The sequence below is a fragment of the Brachionichthys hirsutus genome, chromosome 7 (genome assembly GCF_040956055.1).
Source record: "Brachionichthys hirsutus isolate HB-005 chromosome 7, CSIRO-AGI_Bhir_v1, whole genome shotgun sequence".
Classification (NCBI taxonomy): Eukaryota; Metazoa; Chordata; class Actinopteri; order Lophiiformes; family Brachionichthyidae; genus Brachionichthys; species Brachionichthys hirsutus.
In genome coordinates, this window is record NC_090903.1 from 5,723,537 (window position 1) to 5,745,730 (window position 22,194).

A 22,194-nucleotide genomic window follows, 5' to 3' on the forward strand; every position below is an offset into this window, starting at 1 on the left:
TGTAGCAGGGATGCACGGATGGTACCTCAGATGCCTGGAAAGAAAAATGAGAGCTCACACTGCACTGACAGTCTAATCCCTCAGTCCAGCCCATTAGCCACAACAGAAATTCTGCACGGATAGTGTGTCGGAGGTACCACCCATAAACAAACTGGTGCCCACCATGGGCCATGAGGTCACCCAGCATGATAGAGGTTATTAAGTGCTGTTCCTGTTTGCACATCAATCACGGCCATGTGACCCCGGTTTAAATGGATTATTCCAAAGAGGAGACACCTTTCAATGTCTCACAAGATCAGTGCCAAGAGTCCAACTACCTCGACTTAGAGAGGTCATTTTCTCTTGTTCTATCCATTTTTGTAGCCCTTTTCCTCCCATCTTCCCTGCAATGCATTCTCTCATCTCTTGTTGCCCTTACATTCCTGTTCTCATTCTCCAACACAGGCAGAGATACTTGCTCAAGCAAAGCCACGTTCATAAAATTCCCATTTCAAGATGTATTGTGGGACAATTTAGCCTTGTGGAGAACATTTCCAAGCTGAAAGAGCAATTCCCAACAGCCTTGTAATGGGTTGTACAGTTTGGGTGACACCTGTTAAAATCAATCTTTGCACATAACGTGGGGCTCACTAGCACAATGGAAATGCAAAAGCATGCACATTAAGTCTGACTAACCTGACAGGTGCCATTTCACAATAATGTCTAAAATACTCAGAGTTAAAATATCCTTCTCCTTTTTTTACTGTTCACCTCTGGCCCGTCTGTCTCTGTGTCGGATCTGAGGAGTGTCGATGGAGGACTTTTATCTCTGACTGGTGGCTTTGGGAGATATGTGAATGTAATCCACCCAAGCTCTGCTGGTATGTCCATGCTGACATTCAACTGGACTGTCCAGATCAAAGGTTTCAAGCTAAGATTTTTTTTTCTCCTGCTGTCTGCATCATGCTATGGCTCTCTTCATCAAAGTCTAGGATTAGGAAGGTTTGAGGCACTCATGGCACCTTATCTCTCAGCAGTGATGACTTGCTGCAAGCTTGCCAGAGATTGCCCAGACAAGTTCCCCCTTTCCTAAATTCCAGGTTGTACTACAGGGAGCATAGCCCAGCTGGGTAGGGAATTTCATGGTACAAATGATGAGTGTGCTGTATCCCTGGGTAGTAGAGTGTGCAATCAAAGGGAACAGGAGCTTCGTAGTCCATTTAACAGAGTCACATATTGTGCATTGTATGCCTGTGTAGGTCATCCAGATCACGGTAAATCATGAAGAGCAAAAAAAAAAAGGAGACTTGTTCAAGTTTGATTGAAGACGTGGACACGTATACTCTTGTTGGAGCAGAAAGCAAATGGTCTCTAAACTAAAGTATCTAAACACTCTACCAGTCTCTCAGAACTGATGAAGCCTCTTGGATGAGAGATGAAACGTCTAGAATCAAACTTGCACTTCATGATTGTGCATTTTAGTTAAAGTTAGCCCTGCTCTTCCGTTTTCAACTACCGCTACAATAGATCCAGGCTTTTGCAAAACCTGGTTCAGCGTTAAACTAATCATATATTCTTCAGAATGTATTAAATGCAAGCAAAATGCCATGCAGGTGTTAATTTTAGCCTGTAGGACAAACCATGGGCTGTACCTATCTAGAATCAAGGTCGTTGTGTGTTGTGTTCACTTTCCTCCACGTTCTGCCTGTTTTTCTCACATAGCACCCCCCCTCCCCTCCCCTTTACCTCTTTGTTTCTGCCTCTCACTTTGGCCAGCAAAGTCGGTCATGGTCACAGCCTTGCCTTGTCCCAGTGTTGGTGTAGAGATGCGCTCCTGGACATTTGAAGCCCATACTTTGGCAGTTTTTGTCCTGGGGCACTATGCTGTCCTCCACCCCAGGTCACCTCACCTCTCCTCTGGGCCCTGATGGGGTGACACCTCCTTTTCCAGATGAATACGCATGACTGCTGCCCTCAGCTAGAGCAGTCCTCGACAGTACTGCACTTAATGATTCTCCCTCTGCCATAGACTACAATCAGCTAATCTAATTTGTATAATGTTGTGCTTAAATGACATTCCATTGTGGGAAAATATTTCTCCGTGCTTTAGTGATCAGGAAGAATAATGCTACTTGCAAAGCATTTTCCAATGAAAATATTTTCATATGCAGCAATTGTTAAAACAAAAAGCTGTCTGTGTGAGACTAAATCTGAACGACTTTTCAAAAACAAATAAATATTTATATGTTTTTTTTGTAGCAGATTTCTTGTTTACTACCATTTCGACACCTATGGTGAATTTGTGAGTACCAGCTATCTCAGCCTCAGGCTCTATGCTGCTTCAAGGTGGACAGAACGAATGACGAGCATTCAAAAGTGAATTTTACCAACTATAGCTGAGTGAAAACACGGTGAAAGCAACAATAAGACACTTGCCTTAAGGGAACGGCAGCTGAACATATATTTTTGAGAATTTAGCTTGGCAAATCTCATCCACATACCCTCCAAGAAAATATCTGTGTCCTCACAAAACACTAGGAAATATATATTCCTAAAATAACAGCAGGTTGTGGAATTCTGTTTGCATTATAAGCTCGCTCAGGAAAAACAAAACTGGTGTGGTCTGCAGTATCTCTACCCATATATTTGCAAACAAAGAATGGAAATGTATCATAGCAGACACACATTCACCTCTACTCACTTTATCAGGGGAAGCAGGTAGTTCTCACTCCTTTCCACCAGAGGAAAAACACCTTAGCTATACAAGTTTGTTGTTGTAAAAGTTAACTCTGTAGATTTAGGATACGACAGAGCTGCTATGCTGGCAAAAGAGAGTATAAAGGCTTCCATGTTCTTAAAAGAAAATTTTCCTCAGCATCATGGTAGCATTTATGCTATTTATGTTCCTGCAAATTGTTTTCATGGTAACTTTCAGAGTCGAGATGAAGTTCCCTGTGATGTAAACTGGTAGCTGTAAGTTGCTCTAGTTTCTACATTCCTTTACGGTCACCTGAGGCCCTGTACACGTTTTCCTAAAGGTGATTTACATATGCCTAAGAGAGGCGCTAGTCTTTGCTTCATCAGAGATTAGAAGATCATAGGAATAAAATATGTGAAAACTGCTTTAAGATGAATTTTCCCTATGGCATAATGTGCCGGAGCGATGTGAAGACATAGATGGAAGTCTACTTTTTAACCTAAACAGAAATTAAACTAAATGTTATTTTTCATCGTGACTGATGAGGCTTTATAAATGTAGTTTGGGATGAAATTAAGACATTTCCCCCTGCATTCGTCTCAGGTCAGATTCAGATTCAGCAGTTGTCTAATTTCATTCTTCCAGGTCTAACGTTCATGTTTTCGCTGGTCTCTGAACCCTTAACTAATATTGCTGTCAACATCATTTATGTGCAAATATTATTTAAACCTGCTATGCCACCGTATTTAACTCTGACTTCACATGGTGCAGGCCTCACCCAGCCCCCCCCCCCCCCCCCCCACCAAACCCCCTCTGGATGCTGTGCTCTGCCAGGTGATAAAGTAGAGGAGCCTTCAACAGAAATAACACTGCCCCACCTGAGTCCTCATCAGCGACGCTGTGCTGCACATATCCCATCAGTGCACCTCACTAAGACAAATCTCCCTGAGCCAGCCATATTCCCAGTATAGGGGAGAGACAAGCCGAGCCAAGTAGCGTACGGACCCTGGAGGGCCCACCATCACACCGGCTCTCCACCTCCTGACAGATGAGTTTCTCCAAAACCTCCACATAGCATAGAAAGAGAAAATATTGAACTTTTTCATTTTGTAAGTGCTTGAGCGTATGAAAGAGACTGCTCAGTCAATCTCATTCCGAGCATCCTTTTTGATCACGTGTATTACTGTGCTACCAATGGTCACTATGACCAGCAGCGGTGTGATGGCAGCAATGATTGAGGCAACGTTGTTTTTGTGATTTCCAGCCGATAAGTATGCCGGCCTCACTGACGGGGACGGAGAGTCAATGGGAGGAGAGGTGAGAAGAGGTTTAGCTAGTTGTTAGTGTGAAGGAGACAAACGATGAGAGGGAGCTGTCGATGCACTCCAACTACTGCCGTTGACCTTGCACAGTCAATGTTGATGCCGAGCAGAGTTCTTCATGGCAAGCTGCCCCCCAGCGGCACTGACCCCCTTTTTTCCATCTTCCATTTGACTCTCTTTCTGCCATCCCTTTTTCACTGTTTCTTTATATAATTCTGCTTTCCTGTTATCGTTCCCACTGGCTCTCCAGCTCGCCTCTTTTCACCTCTCAGTCTGTCCTCTGCAGCTCTCCTATGATTAATAGATATAGCTCCCAAATCAATACAGCATTTGTAGAAACTTCACACTGCATAGATTAAATGTGCTCAGTGCCATCCACTCACTGCTGACGGACCAGTGTAACCATATTGTTCTTTTATTATGATTAAGACATGTTTGGCATTAAATTAAATGGGCATATCCATGCGTACTCGGGGACATATAGGTTACGCCCCAAATATCTAATTTGATATTAACCATTGAGGATGCTAAAGAGCAGCCTTCCTGGAATGCATACGGTATAAATTGTGAGGTATATTTGAACAAGGATGCTTCAGAAGAACAGACATCTCATTTCTCTAAATGTATTTCCTCATCCCTTTGGCTTTGGGTAAAGTTAAATTGACCTGGAATGTCCCCAAAGGAGAAGCACAAAGCCAGGTGCGTGTGTGTTCTCCCCTTTAACAGCTTGTCTGACCTCTGGGAATTCATTGTCCCAAGTCTTCTGCACCTTCCGATGCTACTTTAAATGTGAGCTGGACTCTTGGTACGCTTGCAGAAGTGCAGGTGAAAAAAAAAAACATTCTAAAATGAAACATCACCAGACAAAGTGATATCACTGAAAAGGTTAAGTGGGTTTGGGAGACAGTCGGGTGACCTGCAAACTGATGTGGCATGCTGTATAAGGTTCTGAGCACTTACCTCTCAGGGCAGAGTTTGAAGGGCAGGAGATGTGAAAGGGCCATGCACTGTCTGCAGACAGCGCCTAACAGAGCCATAGCAGCAGTCTGGCTGTCACTGCTGGCAGATATGCAGCTCACATCTCACGTCACCAAGGGCTCGAACAGGAGCTCAACCATGGCTCAGCAACACTTCAGCCTCCTGCCTCTCAGTGTACCACAGCCACTCATGTCATGCTGAGAAAGGAAGAAAGAAAAACAGGCACATCAACACTTGATGAGTGTGGTAAGGGGGGGGGGGGAAACAATACTGCATATATCCTAGCCTCAGGGCAGTTTATTTAGAGAATTTACTGATGGTTATTTAGAGCAGTGGTCCCCAACCACCGGGCCGCGGCCCGGTACCGGTCCGTGAGGCATTTGATACCGGGCCGCACAGAAAGAATAACTAATTTATACAATTTCCGTTGTATCGATTATTAGCGTCTAAAAGGTGTTTTATTTTGAAAAACGACCGGATTTTCTCCAACGTAACAATCGGCTCTTCACGTTGCTAAAAAACCCAGCCGTGAACTCGCGAAAATTAATAAAATAAAAAAAAGTCTTTGGAGAGCTTCTTTGCTAAGGATAAAAGTCCAACTGAGGAGGAAGAAGAGGAGGAAGAAGCGGAGGTGATGACCTCCAAGACGAGAAACCAGGACTAAGACTTAAAACACGGTTTATCAACAGATAACTGGCTTTGTTAACGAGTCAATGAAGGGTTCAAAACTGCTTCATCATAGAGACCAAGAACCCTGGATTAAAAAATAAGAATGTGGAATTTATGACTCACAAAACCATGAAGGACAAGTAATTATTGGGACCACAATTTATGGTGAGTAGATATTGTGTAATTATTAAATATTTATTAAATATTTATTGCAAGGGTATAATATAAAGTTTATTGGTAAGATTATATTCCTCTTTTTAAATTTAATTACCCCCCCCCTGTCCTCGAAAAAATTGCCCGGCATGAAACCGGTCCGTGGCGGGAAAAAGGTTGGGGACCGCTGATGTAGAGGATATGACAGCAGGCAGTCCCATTGAAAGACGAAAGAATGCAGGAGCTGTGAGATTGATCTTTCTTTTCTACACCCGACTTAAAGGATGGAGGTCAGTGAAATACTTGTAAGCCTGTTTCATAGGTCATAGAATGCTACAATTGTGGCAATGACACAGGAAAAGGAAATATTTGAAAGTGTGACCCATACGACAACCAACAGGTTGGGACTGCGGCGTGGCTCTTGTATCAGTTCATGTGGGATGAAATGGAGGTATTGACCTCTGTTGTTTAAAGAAGTTTAAAATCTCGGTCACACTGCGTACAGTGGAAAGGGTTACATATGTGCTGCCAGATTAGTGTAAATGTTGGTGCAGGTGATTTAGACTAGAATATTTTGGTCAACTTTCTGAAAATCCAAGAAAGCCAGCCAAACATATTGTACTTTTTTTAAATAGAAAAATTATTCTGGCCCAAAGCACCAGTTTATCATCACTATTAGTTATATTAAGCAGTAGCAAAGGTGGCCCAAGCACTTTTCAAGTCAATAGTTTGGACTGACTGCAAATGATTTGGTGATCAGACCTGGTTAAAGATGAATAAAAGAGCAGTTTGTGTGTTTTCAATTAAAACTTCATTTCAACAGAGCGTTGCACCTCCTAATTTCCCTGAAGCAGTCGTCCCAAGGAATTTATAAAGTTCTCTCAATCTCTTATCTATCTCTCAAATGTTTTGGCTAACAACTGATCAAGTAGGCTGGTGTAATCAAACAAACATATTTATTAATTCAACTAAAGTGGCAATACATGAGGGTGTGGCTCCAGATTTGTGCACTTTGTCATTTGTAACTGTACTGTGTAGCGCTTGTACTTCTGCTTGTACATGTGTTTTCCCATCACTCTGCATCTAGTAACACATCTACAGCAGTTCATTAGACAGCTGGTCTCTTCCACCAGATACACGCAGCTTGTGCTGCTTTCCCTTGATTTAGGAGACATTTCCATGTGGAGATATCAGTTTGTCTGTCTGTTTGTATCCCTCTTGTATCTTCACGCTGGGTACAACTGATCTTGACAGTTTTTTTTATTCTTCTCTCCAAGGCTTTCCCAATGAGCCTGCAGCTGAAATTGCTCTTAAGACAGTAAAGAGCTGGATTGAGCAGAATCCTGATAAGGTAGGACATGTCTGATTAATGCATATTCAATGAATTACCTGTCAGTCTGAAGCCAAGTATCCATTTTGTGCAGGCACTGTCTATTTCATGGTTTTGTTGATTCGCTGTGAGTGGAGATGATTGGATTGTTGCAGTATCACAGAACACTAATTCTCATGCATCTGTGTATCAGGCATCTTATCCACCTTCCGCGCTTGATCACCCATTTAGTTTTCGGTCTGCATGTGCATCAAATTAAAAGCCAGTCTGAGACTAATCAGACCCTAAATGGTCTGTTGACATTTTAATTGATATATGCTTGGGAGAGCTGTTTAACTCCAAAGAGCATAAGCACATCAGATGAAATCGTTTGAAATTGGGTTTGGTATCAGATATATTATAATCATTCCTGCTGCCGACTGAAGGCTCAACAATATCATTTACAACCTGATCTGTCATTATACCGCACTGCATTTTGCAGAAAACACACATAGCATGGTCGTCTTGACAGCACAAGGAAATTGTGTTGGGGTTGTTTGACAAACAGATAATCATCATCAGCGTGATAACCATTTAAATAAAGCGAAACCCATCTCTGGAAGGATGGTCAGTGAAATGATTAATTTCAAAGCCACTTTTGCTAAAGATAGAGCTGCATGCGGCGGTGTGTTTTTCCCACAGATAAGCAAATGTTGGAGTCTAATTACCCAGATGATGATGAAAACAAATTCTGGCATTGCTTGGACGTCAGATAAGAAGCGATTGTGAAGTATTGCTCTGACGCTGCTAAAACGTTGTTCAATCCTGATTGCAAAGAGTTGTTACGATGCATTGAACTAAAACTAAAGCAGAATATAACCATTTGCAAAAAAACATTTTGCAAACAATAGTTTCAAAAATTATGCCTGAGGGCATATATTAATATCCTGACACAAACAAACAAAATGCTGAATGACTGACCCTTTTGAAGATACTCCTATCCTATCCTAATAATTTACCAATTATAATGTTTACTGGCAGCATCTTTCAAGTAGTTGCTCTCTTCCAGTTTTAAGAATGTTTGACACCAAAGTTTGATATGGAAATCTCCCGAGATTCTTGCTGAACATTTATCGTGTCATATGCATGCGCGATAACATCACTGGAGCTCAACAGGCAAACAAAAGGCAGTATCTCCACTTTAATCTGGTGGACACGGAGACTCTTTGTGTAGAGTAGACGGACTGAGTACACAGATACACAGAGAAGGGAATCATGTCAATAAATTATCACAATCTTAAGTTTCATTTTGTCTGTTAAACAGATGTTGAGCAGACCTTTCTGAAACAATACCTTTGCAGAATCTGACTATCAGTCTGTTGTCTATAATAAATTTTGCTGCACTTTAATCTGACAGGAACAAAATGCAGGGTTTAGACTCTAGACAATGAAGATGCAGCAGAGACACAGAGGCATGTTATAAGGTCACCCTCTGATCCAGTAATAATGTGGTTTGTTGTTTGCACTTGAAAAGAGTATAACATGTCATCAGATGTTCATTTTTTTTTTGCTCTTGTCTGAACAGCATTCCGTGGCTTTATTTTATCGAATAAACCCGGTAATACTGTTAAAACACTTTCAGGCCATTTGCAGCTCATTTCACACGTTATTCTGCAGCTGCACAGGGATCCTGCGCTCTCAGAATATTAACATATAATCTTACATAATATAAAAATCATATTTTAGTATGACTGAGCAACACATGGGTGATATGGGTGATACAGATGCAATTTCTGCGCAGCAAGCAAAGTAATGGATCTGCTCCAACACACTGGCAGTCGCCGTTTATGCACAAAGTGAAAATGCGTACGTCTGTCCGCTGACAAAAAGGATATGCAGGGGTTTTATTATGAGCTTTTCTTGAATTGATGCTGGGTAATGATGATTACGAGGCCAGTAAGCCTTGTCCAAATAATGTATAGTAATGCAGGTGGACTCAATGAGGAAATTGCAGTGTATTTGCCTCTGCTAGAGGAAGGTGGTGGACAAAAACTCAGTGTTTGTGTAAGGAAACCTGCCAGTGAGCAGGTTAGATTCACAGAGTTAGTTACCACTGTAAATGACCTGGAGCGTCACTAGTCTTCCTGGAACTGAAGGCCAATAATATTTATATATTTTTCAAGTCTGTCTTTAATCCTGTCCCAACTGTGTTTTTTATTTTATTTTATTCTTGCACCAAGATCAGAATAAGCACATGAGATTAAAATGTTGAGGGAAAAATCCTGTAAAATATTGTCTGTACTTTTAGAATTTATATTGATGAGGATTAACAATTTTTTTTAATCAAATCGCATCCTATCCTATAAGTACATCCTGTTTTATTTATGTCTTTCACAGTGTCCTAGTTTTTTGTAATTGCTGTTGCGATTCTAAATAATTCAACCAGTGTCATTAACTTTAATATGTGACTTTAATGTGTCTGCACTAATTAAACAGGTCAAACTCCATGTGAAACTGACCATATTGTGAAATGACCAAATTAAAGCGAGGACTAATTTGAATACAGGCCATTAAAGCAGCATTTTGATTTGTGGCATGCATTAAAACGGGCATTAAGCACCTCAGTATTTTTCTATAAAACATTCATGCTGATAGACTTGTTGCTGATGTCGTCTGGAGGCTGTCGTTGGTGAGTAATGGTAACCTGTGGAGGTCATCTTTACTTTGAAACACGACTCATACCTGTGGCTGCGGATTGAGGTGTTTTATAAAGCTCACAGCTTGATGTGCTACAACACCCTTCATCCTCTCTAATGGATGCTGCAAACACCCAGCCAAATGATACCAAGCTGCCAGATTACTTTTTAGTGGATGTGCGACGTTTGCAACACTTGTTCTCTTCTTGATGATTGCTGTAAGATGGACTCGGGGAATCCATCAACACTCTGGCGTAAATATCATTTTATACAGCTTATTGCTGACTGTAAATAACAAACTAATGTGCAAAGCTGACTTTTGTGGTTGTGTTGTTCCACATCGGGATTGCTGCTCACCGTATGCAGGCTTCACTGCTGCACATAAGAAACAGTTTTTGTGAGGTGCTGACTGATGCCTTTCCCCGGTGAGGGTAGATCGAGTGGAAAAGTATTGGAATTCATGGAGAGAGCGGGGCAGATGTCTGTGGAGGTTTCTCTGAGTATGAACACTCTCTGGCAAATCTCAATGAGAAGAGGATCCTCAACTGTAACTATAGACCAAGCGTAAGTAAGTTTTTAACAAGATCAGAGAGAGTAAAGTGATTTACATTTTTACCCAGAAGCATAGCAGTGTTTCCCTTACATTGAGCGTCTTCTTATCAAAATGAAGAACAAACTGTACATGGCGCTGCGTATCAGCCTTGACATGCAGAGTGCATTTGCAACAATATGTGCATTCCAGACAAAGGCTGGATTGAGATACGTTCATGTGTATGTGTATATATGTATACAGGTAGTCGGAGTCTTACGACCACAGTTGGTTCCGAGGGATCGGTCGTAAGTCACCCCATGTTAAATTACCCTAAATATATTATGCTGCGTCATGATACTGGAAATGTAGAGGAGAAAGAGAACATTTCCTCTCGGTAGACATCGTGGGTGAGACCGCAGAAGGTGTCGCACACTCGATTCGATTGCTCGCTTTCCGCTATGTCTTAACGACACATGTCGTAAACAGACAGCAGTGCGGTCGTAAAGTCAAACTGTTGTAAGTCGGCGACTACCTCTAGTCTGTAGTCTGTTTATATATATATGTAAACAGCATGATGTATGTCTTGTTGTCTCTGTGTAGGGTTTTGTTTCACATGAACTATTAACGTGCATGCCTCATGCTTTGTGTCTGAGGCATTTGGAAATGCAGTTTATCACTGCAGGATTTCGCTGCAGCTGCTGTCAGCGTGACAGATAACTGACACAATCGTCTTTCAGGCTCCATAACGAAATTATGAGCTGAGAATTGTTTAGTGCACGTCTTACATCGAGCTTACAGTCAGTAAAAATGTTGTGAATAAACCTGAATGTTCTCGACAGTATTGTTCAGGTTGCCACACACATCATTGCTTTTTTCATTTCATATATCTCCTCAAAGGCAGTAACAGTGCTATGGAACGTTTAATGCTATCACATCAAAAGGTTTTCAAAAGTTCAGTCTTGCTGTAGTAGCTAATATCGCAGATTGCATGCAGCTCGACCAAAGCAAGATGAAGCCAGAATGAAGGGTTTGAATCCCAGTTTATCGGGACAATAGGACAAGATTGCTCCGCTCCCTCGCCTCCAGCTGCCGGCCCCCGAGGAGCCTCCTCTGTGGGCGTCCACAGAGACAAGTCCTTTCCGGACCACGATAAGGGTTCTGCTTTAGAGAAGATACTGCATTGTTGTGGCTGAATTTCAGTACAATGGGATGGCTGATGATCTAACGCACAGGGGTTGCCAACCACAGCCCCCCCAACACAACCCCCTCATGGACACACACACACACACACACACTTGATAGTATTGTCTGTGTATATATCCAGCTGTTTCATTTTCTACGTCCACTATATTTCTGAAGCAAGAGGAGTCCTTTAGTTCCAAGAAAGTTATTGAACGACTAAAGAAGAAACTGGTTAGTAACTGGTTTCTATTAATTTAGACTTTATTAGTAGGAAATCTGATCAGCAAATGATTACAAATGTTTTAATTGTTGAAATGATTTAGAGGATGAGATTAGGGATTATTTACATCATTCCTGAGAGCAAAATGCACTTAATTTTAAAAACGGAAGGTGTTCATTTTTGATTGAATGACTTAATCACAGTATGATAAAACCTTTCCAAGCACTTGCAGCAATATCATTCATGCAAAGTGAACTCACAAAGTATCATATTTACTTTTTCTTGGGAATGACTGAGCCTCTTGAGGCTTCAATGATGAATGGTCTAAACTGTTTTTAGAACATTCCAAATTGTTTCAAATGATTGCAGTCACTTTTTTAACAGGCTTCTCATGCTCGGCATGTGTGTGGAATGCTAAACCAACAGGACAAGACTTTGAGTCTGTTTCTAATTTACAGTTCACTCTGCATTAAACATTCTGCACTGTGGTGTTGCTCCTCTTACTTAAATTCTTCCTCCACCACTTGCTTCCACTTGAGACGCACGTGACTCTGCCATGTAGCAGAAGCTGGACTGTAATTGTCTACTGATTGAAATGTGCACACAAGAGGTTCTGAGGACTGAGGACACGGCTGCATCAAATCGCTGAGGGCTTCGTGAACATGCTGTGTGTTAATAATAATAGTGTGTGTGTGTGTGTGTGTGTGTGTGTGCAAAAAAAATGGACACGATGTGATTGATTAGCAGGGAGTTTATCTCCCTGGCCAGCACACAAAGGGCTCCACTGCCAGCGTGAAATTCACTCTTAAGAGTACCTAGACTTCCATTGTTGAGAATAAACAGCCTCGCTGTGGTTATGTACAGCTCATCCTTTAATCTAGAGAGACTTCAGCACGGCAATGATGTTTTGGATCACAGTAGATGAAAGAATAATGGAGGCCATTGTCCGAATGCATTAAATAGAGAATTCTGGTATATGTAAGCAGCAGATCTGAAGGCTCTGCGCTGGGGTGGCCATTACAGAGGTAGGGACCAACAAATCCAGTCCTCTGTAAGGTATTATATTAGTGTACATTAGAGTTCTTTTTTCCAGCACAAGCACCCCTCGACTCATCTGGCTGTGGTTGATTCTTATTTTCAGATTTAATTTGGTTTAATTCAGGCTTATATAGGTTTAATCTGCAGATGAAAAATGTGGTCTGACACTCTATTTGGCTGCCACGAATGTGCTCTGGATGACCAAGTTATTTAATGAAGGTTTTGAAGCGCCCCGCAGCCCAGCATTGCCACCACAGTCTGAACACTTGAGACAGATTGGGTCTGTAATAAGCTCTGTTGCTCTGTGCCGCTCAGGACCAAATTGATGTGTAGAGATTTCACCTTTCAACACCACTCTGGTTTGGGCTTTAGTATTAAGCACTCTGCCATACCAGGGATCCTCTCAAAACAGCTGCTTACATCCCTTTTGCCTGTTCTATGAATAACATGTTTACCTTAGTAGCATTTGTCATTGAAGACATCTGATAACAAATTCCATTTCAAGCCCGGGCCGGATTTAATAGTGATTCGTGGCACACGTCAAGTGGTTATTCTGAATAAATACAGTTGTGTAAATGTTTTGTATGATTGTGTTTTTCTGTGTGGGTGGATTTTGTTTTAGGAGACTGTCTGGGTTTTGGCAGATGGAACTATAGAATGACAATATTGAGTTATGCATTGTCATTAAACTGAATAAAATGGATTACACTTACCGTGGCTATAATGCACACATCACATTTGGAAAATCTGGATTACATTTTTTGAGGATTGTGAGCAGCTTTATATTCATTTATCTAACATGCATGGTAGGCAGAGCATAAACAACTTATGCGTGTGCTGCCTGTGCTTGTTTATCACCTGCTATACATTAGGGTTAAAATGATGATGTATTGCCTCGGAGAATACACAATGAAAGTCCTCTATTTTTCCGGCTCGTCGTTGTTCCATTAGCCTTGTGTCCGCATCCGGTGTACGTTCAATCTCGGATTCTTTCATCAACCTCTATAAATAAATGAGATTAATTTGTTTGTATTCAACGTCTCCCTTGAGAGTTCCATATAGTGACATACAGTAGTCAGGGCACTGTAGTGTAGCTGGCAGCAAGCAGCCCACTGATGTTGAGTGACCACTGAATTTTGTTTTTACTGCATATATATATTCATTCTTTCTGCTCTGAAAAAGAAATGTTTCTGTTTTCGACTTGCTCTCAATGAGCCCTGACGATCCATAAAAGCTGATTGAGGCAGATGAAAGGATTTACAGAAACCTATTTTGTTGCTGTTGCGATGCCGTTGGTAACACTTTGAGACCCACAAGGCTGCAACTGAGGATTTATGTTGCGATCAATTCATTTCTCAAATGCTTTCCTAACCAGTCGATTTGTTGTACATTATACATTTGAGAAGTGGGAAAGACTGTTTTGAGACATTTCTGTATAAATATAAATTACATTCTCAACATGAATTACTTTGTTTAGACATTAGTCATTTATTTAACTGTGACTGTTCATAATTCTATTACTGTAAATCAATTCGTTCTTTTGAACCTTTAATCACAGCAATCATTTTTTTTATTTTACCGTGCATTAAATATTTTCGTTCTTACGTAAAGTTAAGCAAGCTAGAAAAAAAAGTTATTCCTTTAATTTGGCAAAAGTGTGTGTGTGGGGGGGATTCACACACATTTAAACCTTAACATATGGACTGAAAACACCCAGTAAAAAAAAATCTTGAAGTGATTTAATAAACTGTCTTAAAACCACTTTGAAAGCAAGAATCTCTTGGAACAGATGCTAACACTAAGTGGGCCGATACTTAGCTCTCATTCCTCTTCATGGTGTTTTTATTGTCTTGTATCAAGTGAAAAGTCGTTGCCAAGTGTCACATCTGCAGCCGAGGGTGGCACAAATTGGCTCTGTGCATGCCTTGAGGATGCTGATTTGCCACTGATGGTTTGTGCGACTGGCGTGGTGTTCAAAGCCAGCTGTAGGCTTTTGAAGTCTGTGTCTATCCTCTTTGAATCATTTGCTGTGACAGAGAGCAACAGAGAGATATGGCCTGATCAGGAGCTGAGAGCATGACTAGACACCGGAATCGGCCTCCGCCTACTGTACCGTCGTGGAGAAGTGCGCTTTGAACTGAGAGAACACTATTCTCTCTTCAAGCCTCTGTTAAATGTCTGCAGATTTGGCTATTGAAATGCATCAGAAAGAGTGTTTGAATGCCTTATTAGTTTTCTCTGTCAGAGAATTACTTTTCTGGCACCATTGTTAATGCTCTCCATGTACTAGTGCATTACTTGCAGCCATTTGTCCCCAGGCAGTAGAATGGGGATTTTATGGGTTTTATGAGCTGAACATTTTATTATCTGGCTCACTCTGCATAATATGATGTGTGCTCTTTGCTTCTGCTGACCTCAGGTTGCGATGATTAAAGACTGCAGGTTTCCATGTTTAAATCGATTTTAGATGATAGAGATCGAATTTCTGAGTTGAAACTCTAGTCATTTCTTAAATGTTTTATTTTTTTAGATTCCATCCATGGTGGCCAAAAAAAAGCAGTTTGTATTAAGCACTCATGTTGTCAGAGATAAAGAAAAGTTTATCAAGAGTTGCGCCAGTATTTCAAATGTTTATCTGAATGGTTTGATTGAGCCGTTGCCTTTGCAGAGAAATCCGCTCTGCATGAAAGGGGATTAAATGTCTCATCTCTCGATCTTGTACACAGACCAAGGTGTTGCACTGCTTCTGGTAATTGCTGAATGATCACCCTATTCTCTGATGTAAGGTGACTTTGAGTCTCAATTTATTATTATTCTATTGATGCACTGTTCCTACTTAAAGTGACAAGTATTAATAAAGAAAGGAATAAAACATGAATCATGGGGTTGATTACATAGCCAATAAGTAATTTGCCACAAAAAGCAAAAATTAAATCTTTGAATGTAACGGCAATGGCTGTTATTGAGGATTACAGAGTGAACTGGCAAATAATAAGTCTTTTCTTTGTGATGTTGTAGAAACTCTTATGCATCCAGTTGTTCTTGTATGCAAGCCCACCAATAAATGCAGCCCACTTCAGTCCAACACATGAACAGTGAGATGTAATGTCCTCGGAGTTTTGCTTCCATTTGTGCAGACGGTGTAGTCCCACCTCCCTGCTTACTGTGCTGGAACAAGCTATCTTAATTACATGCTAATTGATTTAGCATAACACAGATAGCAGTAGGCTGGCACACTATGATAAAGCAAGAGCGGGTTGAGCTATCAGTTCCGAAGGGGACAGGAGACTCCACAAACTCCAAGCAGCTCATTCACTCTACTTGAATATAATTTTATACTGCAGTACCGTGTGTGTGTGTAGGTGTGTGTGTGTGTGTGTGTGTGTTCAGGCTGTATAGGGGATTCTCCTGCACATACAGCCCATGATCTCATAACGTTTTTGATCTAGCCTCATCAAAGGGATTAATCATCACCATTTTTTGTGGCTATTTGGATATCAATGCTGACTGTAATTTTTGTTCCAATTTTTGTTCCCGCGTATTGAAACCAAACAAGCCCATGTTTCATGCTCAGCAGACATCTTTTTGTCAGAGAGGCTGTTGCTAACTTTGTTTAATGCAGGGCATTATTTACTGGATATTTTTTAAAGCGCTGCAATGAAGCATGATTTTAAGGATTCAAATTTAATTTAGTTAATACTAATCATCTCAATCTTTGCCACAGTTTATTAATGTGTTAATAACCATTGGATTTCTCGTGACTTGCATGCAGTGGCAGCATCTCTCACCGTTCTGGGTCATTATCTGCCACCCTATCAGCCAATTTGCTGACAGTGCAAAATATTAGGTTCCCTTGCCTCCACCTACATTTTACCTGGTGGTGAATGAGCAACACACAAGCAGAACTCCCCAGCTCTACCGATCTAGAGGGGTCGAGACCGAGTTCAGGGAGGAGGGGAAGGGACCGCCACAGTGATTACTGTGTTGCCGTGTGATTGCATGGTCTGTGGCATGTGATTATGGGAAATGTGCTGTATTTCTCATCATCTCAGAGGGGGATCAAATCAGCCTCAAAGCCTAGCTTGAGGCAGTGGCACATTTGAAAGTCAATGTTATGTTTCTCAGCAAAATCCTGATGTGAGCTGTTTTTGCCCAAGGTTGTGTTCAGAAGTAACAGGAGCCACAGCGAAGAGGGCAAAATGTTTGCATATATAATGTCAAAATTCATCCTGATCAAGTTAATTTCCATGCCCCCTGACTAGTAAGAGTAACAGCTATGACTGTGTGATTGAATTTTTCTTGCGTATTTGATTTTAAACAAATTTTAGACGATTGATTGCAAAGTTTGACAGAAAATTCCCAACAGGATGAAATCAAGTGATGGCATTTTATAGCCATACCATATTCAATACTTCAGGATCAGAAGGTTGTGATCAGGACTATGACATTTGTAGTGCATTGCAGTTGCCATATACCATTATCTCAGTGACTTTCATCTTGTTGTTGTTTGTGTGTTGTATTAAAATTAGCCAATGAATCAGAATGAGGTGGTGCGCTGCTTATGAGGGAAATGATCATCTAAGAGACAATAAATAGCTTCTAATCTAAAGCACATCTTCAGCATCTTGTGGAGTTTGCACACCTGCCTTGGGAGGACTGCAACCCCTGACCGGCTGCAGCAGCTGGGGATCTGAGGTTATTGCAAAGAGTGACGTGCAAACATTACTGCAATCAATGCTTATTGACGGGTCGACTGAGGAAAACGTGTCATTTTTCACCTCAGAAACCAGCATTCAACTTTTGATAAATATGTTGCCTCTCCTAAGGAACCTTTTTTAATATAGTGATACCTGAAATGTGTCTGACTGCATAGACATCATAGTACAAGATTTGAAAGACGATAATTTTTCAGTGATGAGGTATGTGGTCTAGCATGAGTATAATTCCATAAATGAACCGGATAATGCACCATCTCAACCTGTAGCTCATGTTTGATGCCACCTTGGTGACAATCTGGCAGAGATCCTGAGGTACTCAAATGAAACTGGTGCTGAATTGTGACCGACAATGGGGCCAGCATTATAGCTGCCGTGCAAAATATTTGGCTGGAAATCGACAAGTTGTTTAAGACAAAATGTTCCTTTAGCTATCCGTTGGACAAGGATCAAGGGACAAAAATGAACCATGGGTTTGTGCGGAATGCTCCTGACATCTTTCTATCAGAGCTGGCAAAAGAACAGAAAGCTGCAGAAAGAGCAAGCTAAGCTCAACATGCGCCAACATTTGCTCCGTTCTGGTGAGTTTTGTTGAAATAAAGTGCTGACATCTCTAACATCAGCAATGACTGGCATCAAAGCTGTGCCCCATACTGTAATAAGTATTGCTTTTTCACCACCGTAGTGAATATTCCGTAGCATCATTGCCCTAATTGTGACCATATTTCACATTTTCTCACAGTGGTCATTGTGCAGGTCTTCTGCTGCTGAGCTGAAGATGTTTCTGAAGCAAGCTAACAAGATTATATTCTCTCATAAACATACATGTCGCCAAGAATTATAGAACGGAATAAAGACTGCTGACCCCCCAGCACTGTGATAAATACTGGCAGACATAGACTGATAGATGATAAACTGGAACCTGTACTGTGAATATCCTCAGGCCCACTTGTTCGTTATGAAGAGGACTTCAGTGCTCGTGTGAGTTCAGGACAGGTTGCAAAACAACTCTCTCCCTCTGGATGACAACCAGGACATGGGGTCTGCTGATCCTCTTGTTGAAGAATAGTATAACTCATATTTCCCATGTTAATCCAGGTGCTTTTATTTTTCATCATCAGGTGGCTGACGTTCCACCATGTGAGGAGTTCTCTGTCAGTCCTCTTCACTGCCCTGTAAAAAAAAAATACACTCCTCTAACTTTCATTTTACTTCAAGATATGCGTATTTAATACACTTAATAGTTTCCTTTAAAGTTCTCACCACATGAGCTTGGGCAAACTGCAACTTCTCTGGTTGGGAGAGACATGAGGTTGTAATTATAGTTCAGGCTTCAAAATGTAAGGCAGGCCTCCCTAGGGGCCCTTCAACCAGTTTAAGATCTGGTTGAATGGAAGTGAAAAGTGTTGCAGTAGTTATTAAATGGATTATTAAGAGCTAAGGACGTCACATTGAATAGGCCAAACGTGTGTCTGCATGACAGTGATAGCTCAGCGGTACAGTAGCTGTGGGGAATTTTACTGGTTTTTCACTTGTCCAGAGGAAGATTCTGAGAATAGCACTATAATACACTTTATTGCATTTGTTGGTGCAATTGGTGCATTTCACCATCATAATTTCAGGAGTGTTTTGCATGCCTGATTCTATACCATGGAATTTTTGATGTACAATTTGGAGTCAACACCATTTTTTTCCCATTCTTATTTAGAAAACTATCTGAATTCCCTACGCGCTTCCTGTGTCTGACACCTCATCTCAGCGGCCATCACAAATAGACCAGGCACAAGTTATACGCAGAGCAGAACACAGAGCTGTTCCTGTGTCAGTGTCTCTAGTGGTCCCTGACCACTTTATGATTTATTCACTAATTTGAAGGTCCGGCCAAAATAAAATAGAAATATTTTGCACATTATGCGCTTACTCGCTTGAATTCCATTTATAAATGTACTGTAATGATCCTTAGGGGATTATCATTATAGAGTTTGTGTTGTACTGTTCCTTTAAGTTACGTGTTATGTGCGCGCGCAGAGTGGGAAGAGAGAGAGAGCCGAGAGCGGAGAGTAGCGCGCTGCAGCAGAAGGTTCCTGGCGTGAGTTAGAGTTGGCGTGGGTTTCGGCCGTAACAGTGACCCTGTTAACTGCTCTGTGAGTGCTGGAATAAATCCTGTTAATGAATCCTCCTCTCCTGCTTCATGGTTCGCACCGACGTTACAGTACTTTAAACTGTTATGATTAGCTATCAAATGTAAGCAAAATGAGGAATATACTGAAAGCTATTCAAGATGAGATGAAGGTGCTCACATTTTTGATGGATGCCAAATGAATTTGGTAACTCTAAAAGGGTCAAATGTTCTTCAAAGACTTGTTGAACTTTTGAAACTGTTTCAGTTCAAGTCATGCTAAGTTCTGAAGAACAAATCTGGCGCGCAGCTTGCCATTTCAAATTGAGTTTTCCATTCAACTGCAGGAAAGAAAATGTTTCAAGCTGTGAGTAAGTATCAACAAGTGTGACTATGACCTGTCATAAGCAAGATTATCTCTCACAGCCTTTTGCCTTACTGCCCCTATACCTTTTAAATCTTTTAGCATATCTTATTTGTCTGACTGCATCCATTAGTCACACGTTCTCTCCAGTGGTGATTTACAAGGGTGTCTGTCCCAGTAGTACATGTTGTAACTTAACAGGGCATTGGCGATAAGGTTGGGCGCCGAGGTCAGCTACATGGTAGACAAGGGTGATGGATGGAACAGGAAACGCTTGCTGTGTGAGGCTGCAGGACAGCTGGTGCTTTAGTGAGACACCTCAGCTACTCTTAGTCTAACCTTGTGTTTGCGTCGTAAAAGCAGAATTTAAAATCATTTCTGCACAACGCAGGATATGTATGAAAAGAATGATGTTTTATTTCACTTTTAAATTATGATGTTAATTGTTCAGATAAAGGTGCTATATACTCATAAGCAGGAATGGCAAGACCTAGAGATGACAAGTGTGTTCGAGTAGCATTACTATGGTAATGCAAATCTAATTATGCAAAGGTTTGCTTCCTCTGTTGTTTATAGTGGCTGTATATGTTAACAGTTTGACCCAGGCTCGGACCTTTGTCAGAGCTGTCTCCTCTTTGCCGTGTGGAACGTTCCTGGACAGGATAACATATTCTGACCTGTTGCTTTCCCGGGCTGTCTGAAGTAATCAAAGGAGGCCAGCATTAATTGCTTGACCCTGGCAGGAAGCCTGTCTAGGTGATCACCTGCCCGGGGAAAGTTCACTTCTCATCCACTCATCCTCTGATTGCACATTCTCACCTCTTTTCTTTCTCTTCGCCTCAACCAAGCACCAGGTGCATTAGGTGTACAAAGTCACCTTACTGTCCAGGCAGAAACGCATCTCACCCCTAAGAGTAAAATAATCTATTTTTTTAAATAAGAGCTCTGCCTATTAATTGGCCTTATATCATTGTCCAGTTTTAGACAATATTCCCATTCGTATTACATAACAGCCGTGCGTGTACTTCAGCATTTAAACATCTTAAGAGGTGCTGTTCAAGGAAGGGCAGGGCTCTCTGTGACTTATGACTTGTACATTCATCAACCCCATTCCGAGCCAATATCAGACTGTCAGAGGGGAGTGTATGGCATTCGATCATGATGAGGGGCTCTGACAGAACAAGTCCTTTTCCATTAGACTCTCTCAGGGCAATCGCTGATATTCTGCTTCTCTGTAATGCCACTTATTTTGGTTGTTGCCACTAGTGGATTCCATATTGCTGGGTTCCCCTCTGTGGAGCTCAGTCATGTGATTCTAAGATTCTCCGTTTGAACATTGTGGGTTCAGTAAAGACTGCGGTGCTGCTCCACACATTCTGTTCAATAAATGTGAGCTACACCATTGTTGTGTATTTATGTTTAAGTCTATATCTCAATTAAAAAAAATAGAAAAAATGGGTAATAAATTGTGTTTCAATTTCAAATCGATGAACTAGTCCACAATATTTCCGTACCCTGACCTGCTGTAAATTTCAGGCGAACTGCCATTTGTCATTTATTTGGCTGACAAAGGCTTCTTTCTTCTGTCTGCCTCAGACATATTAAAGTGTTGCCTTTATCATTCACTCAAGGTCGTTGAGATGTTGTCATTCTTTAGAGTGGTCTATAGTATGCCCTTGTTTTCTCCTTGCTTGAACATTTGATAATCTGTCCCTGCTCAGCCAGCGTACCTTTTCAGAACGTGTCCTGACATGCGCAAAACCATGTAAAAACTTTTTCATAGGTTGCAGACATTGCAAAATGAAGACAAAAGAATAGTTGTACGATAAACCTTCATCTTGATGCCGGTTTCTTTTCTGAGCTGAGACAATCTGATGGACCAGTTCCATTTTGATTTCCTCATGTGAAACATATCAGTGGGATTTGTGGCTATTTCTTAATCACCATTAACCGTCTCTCCTGTGTACTGGAATGAAAATGCACTCCTTCATGAAGTCTTCCGATTAGATTTGTTCACAGTTATGGGATGAAAAGCACTCTCTGTCTGTAATGTGAACACCACAGATAGAGTTTTTCATGAAAGCTTTGATGGACATCAAATCTAATCTGAAGGATACAGAGCCCAAGTATTCTGGCAAATCTGGTACGATTTTCTGCCTTTGATGCACAGTAATTCTGCCTTCACATCTGAAGAGGGCAAACTTCAAACTGAGCAGACAG

At 41.2% G+C, this 22,194-nt stretch overlaps 1 protein-coding gene across 1 annotated transcript in view; it reads left to right on the top strand.

Annotated features, from left to right (window-relative positions):
• The window catches only part of macrod2 (mono-ADP ribosylhydrolase 2), a 351,161-nt gene that overhangs the window by 277,388 nt on the left and 51,579 nt on the right, over nt 1-22,194 (top strand). The window contains exon 8 of the mRNA XM_068741582.1: nt 7,077-7,150. Coding sequence (XP_068597683.1) covers nt 7,077-7,150 — 74 coding nt within the window. The remainder of the gene's footprint in view (nt 1-7,076; nt 7,151-22,194) is intronic.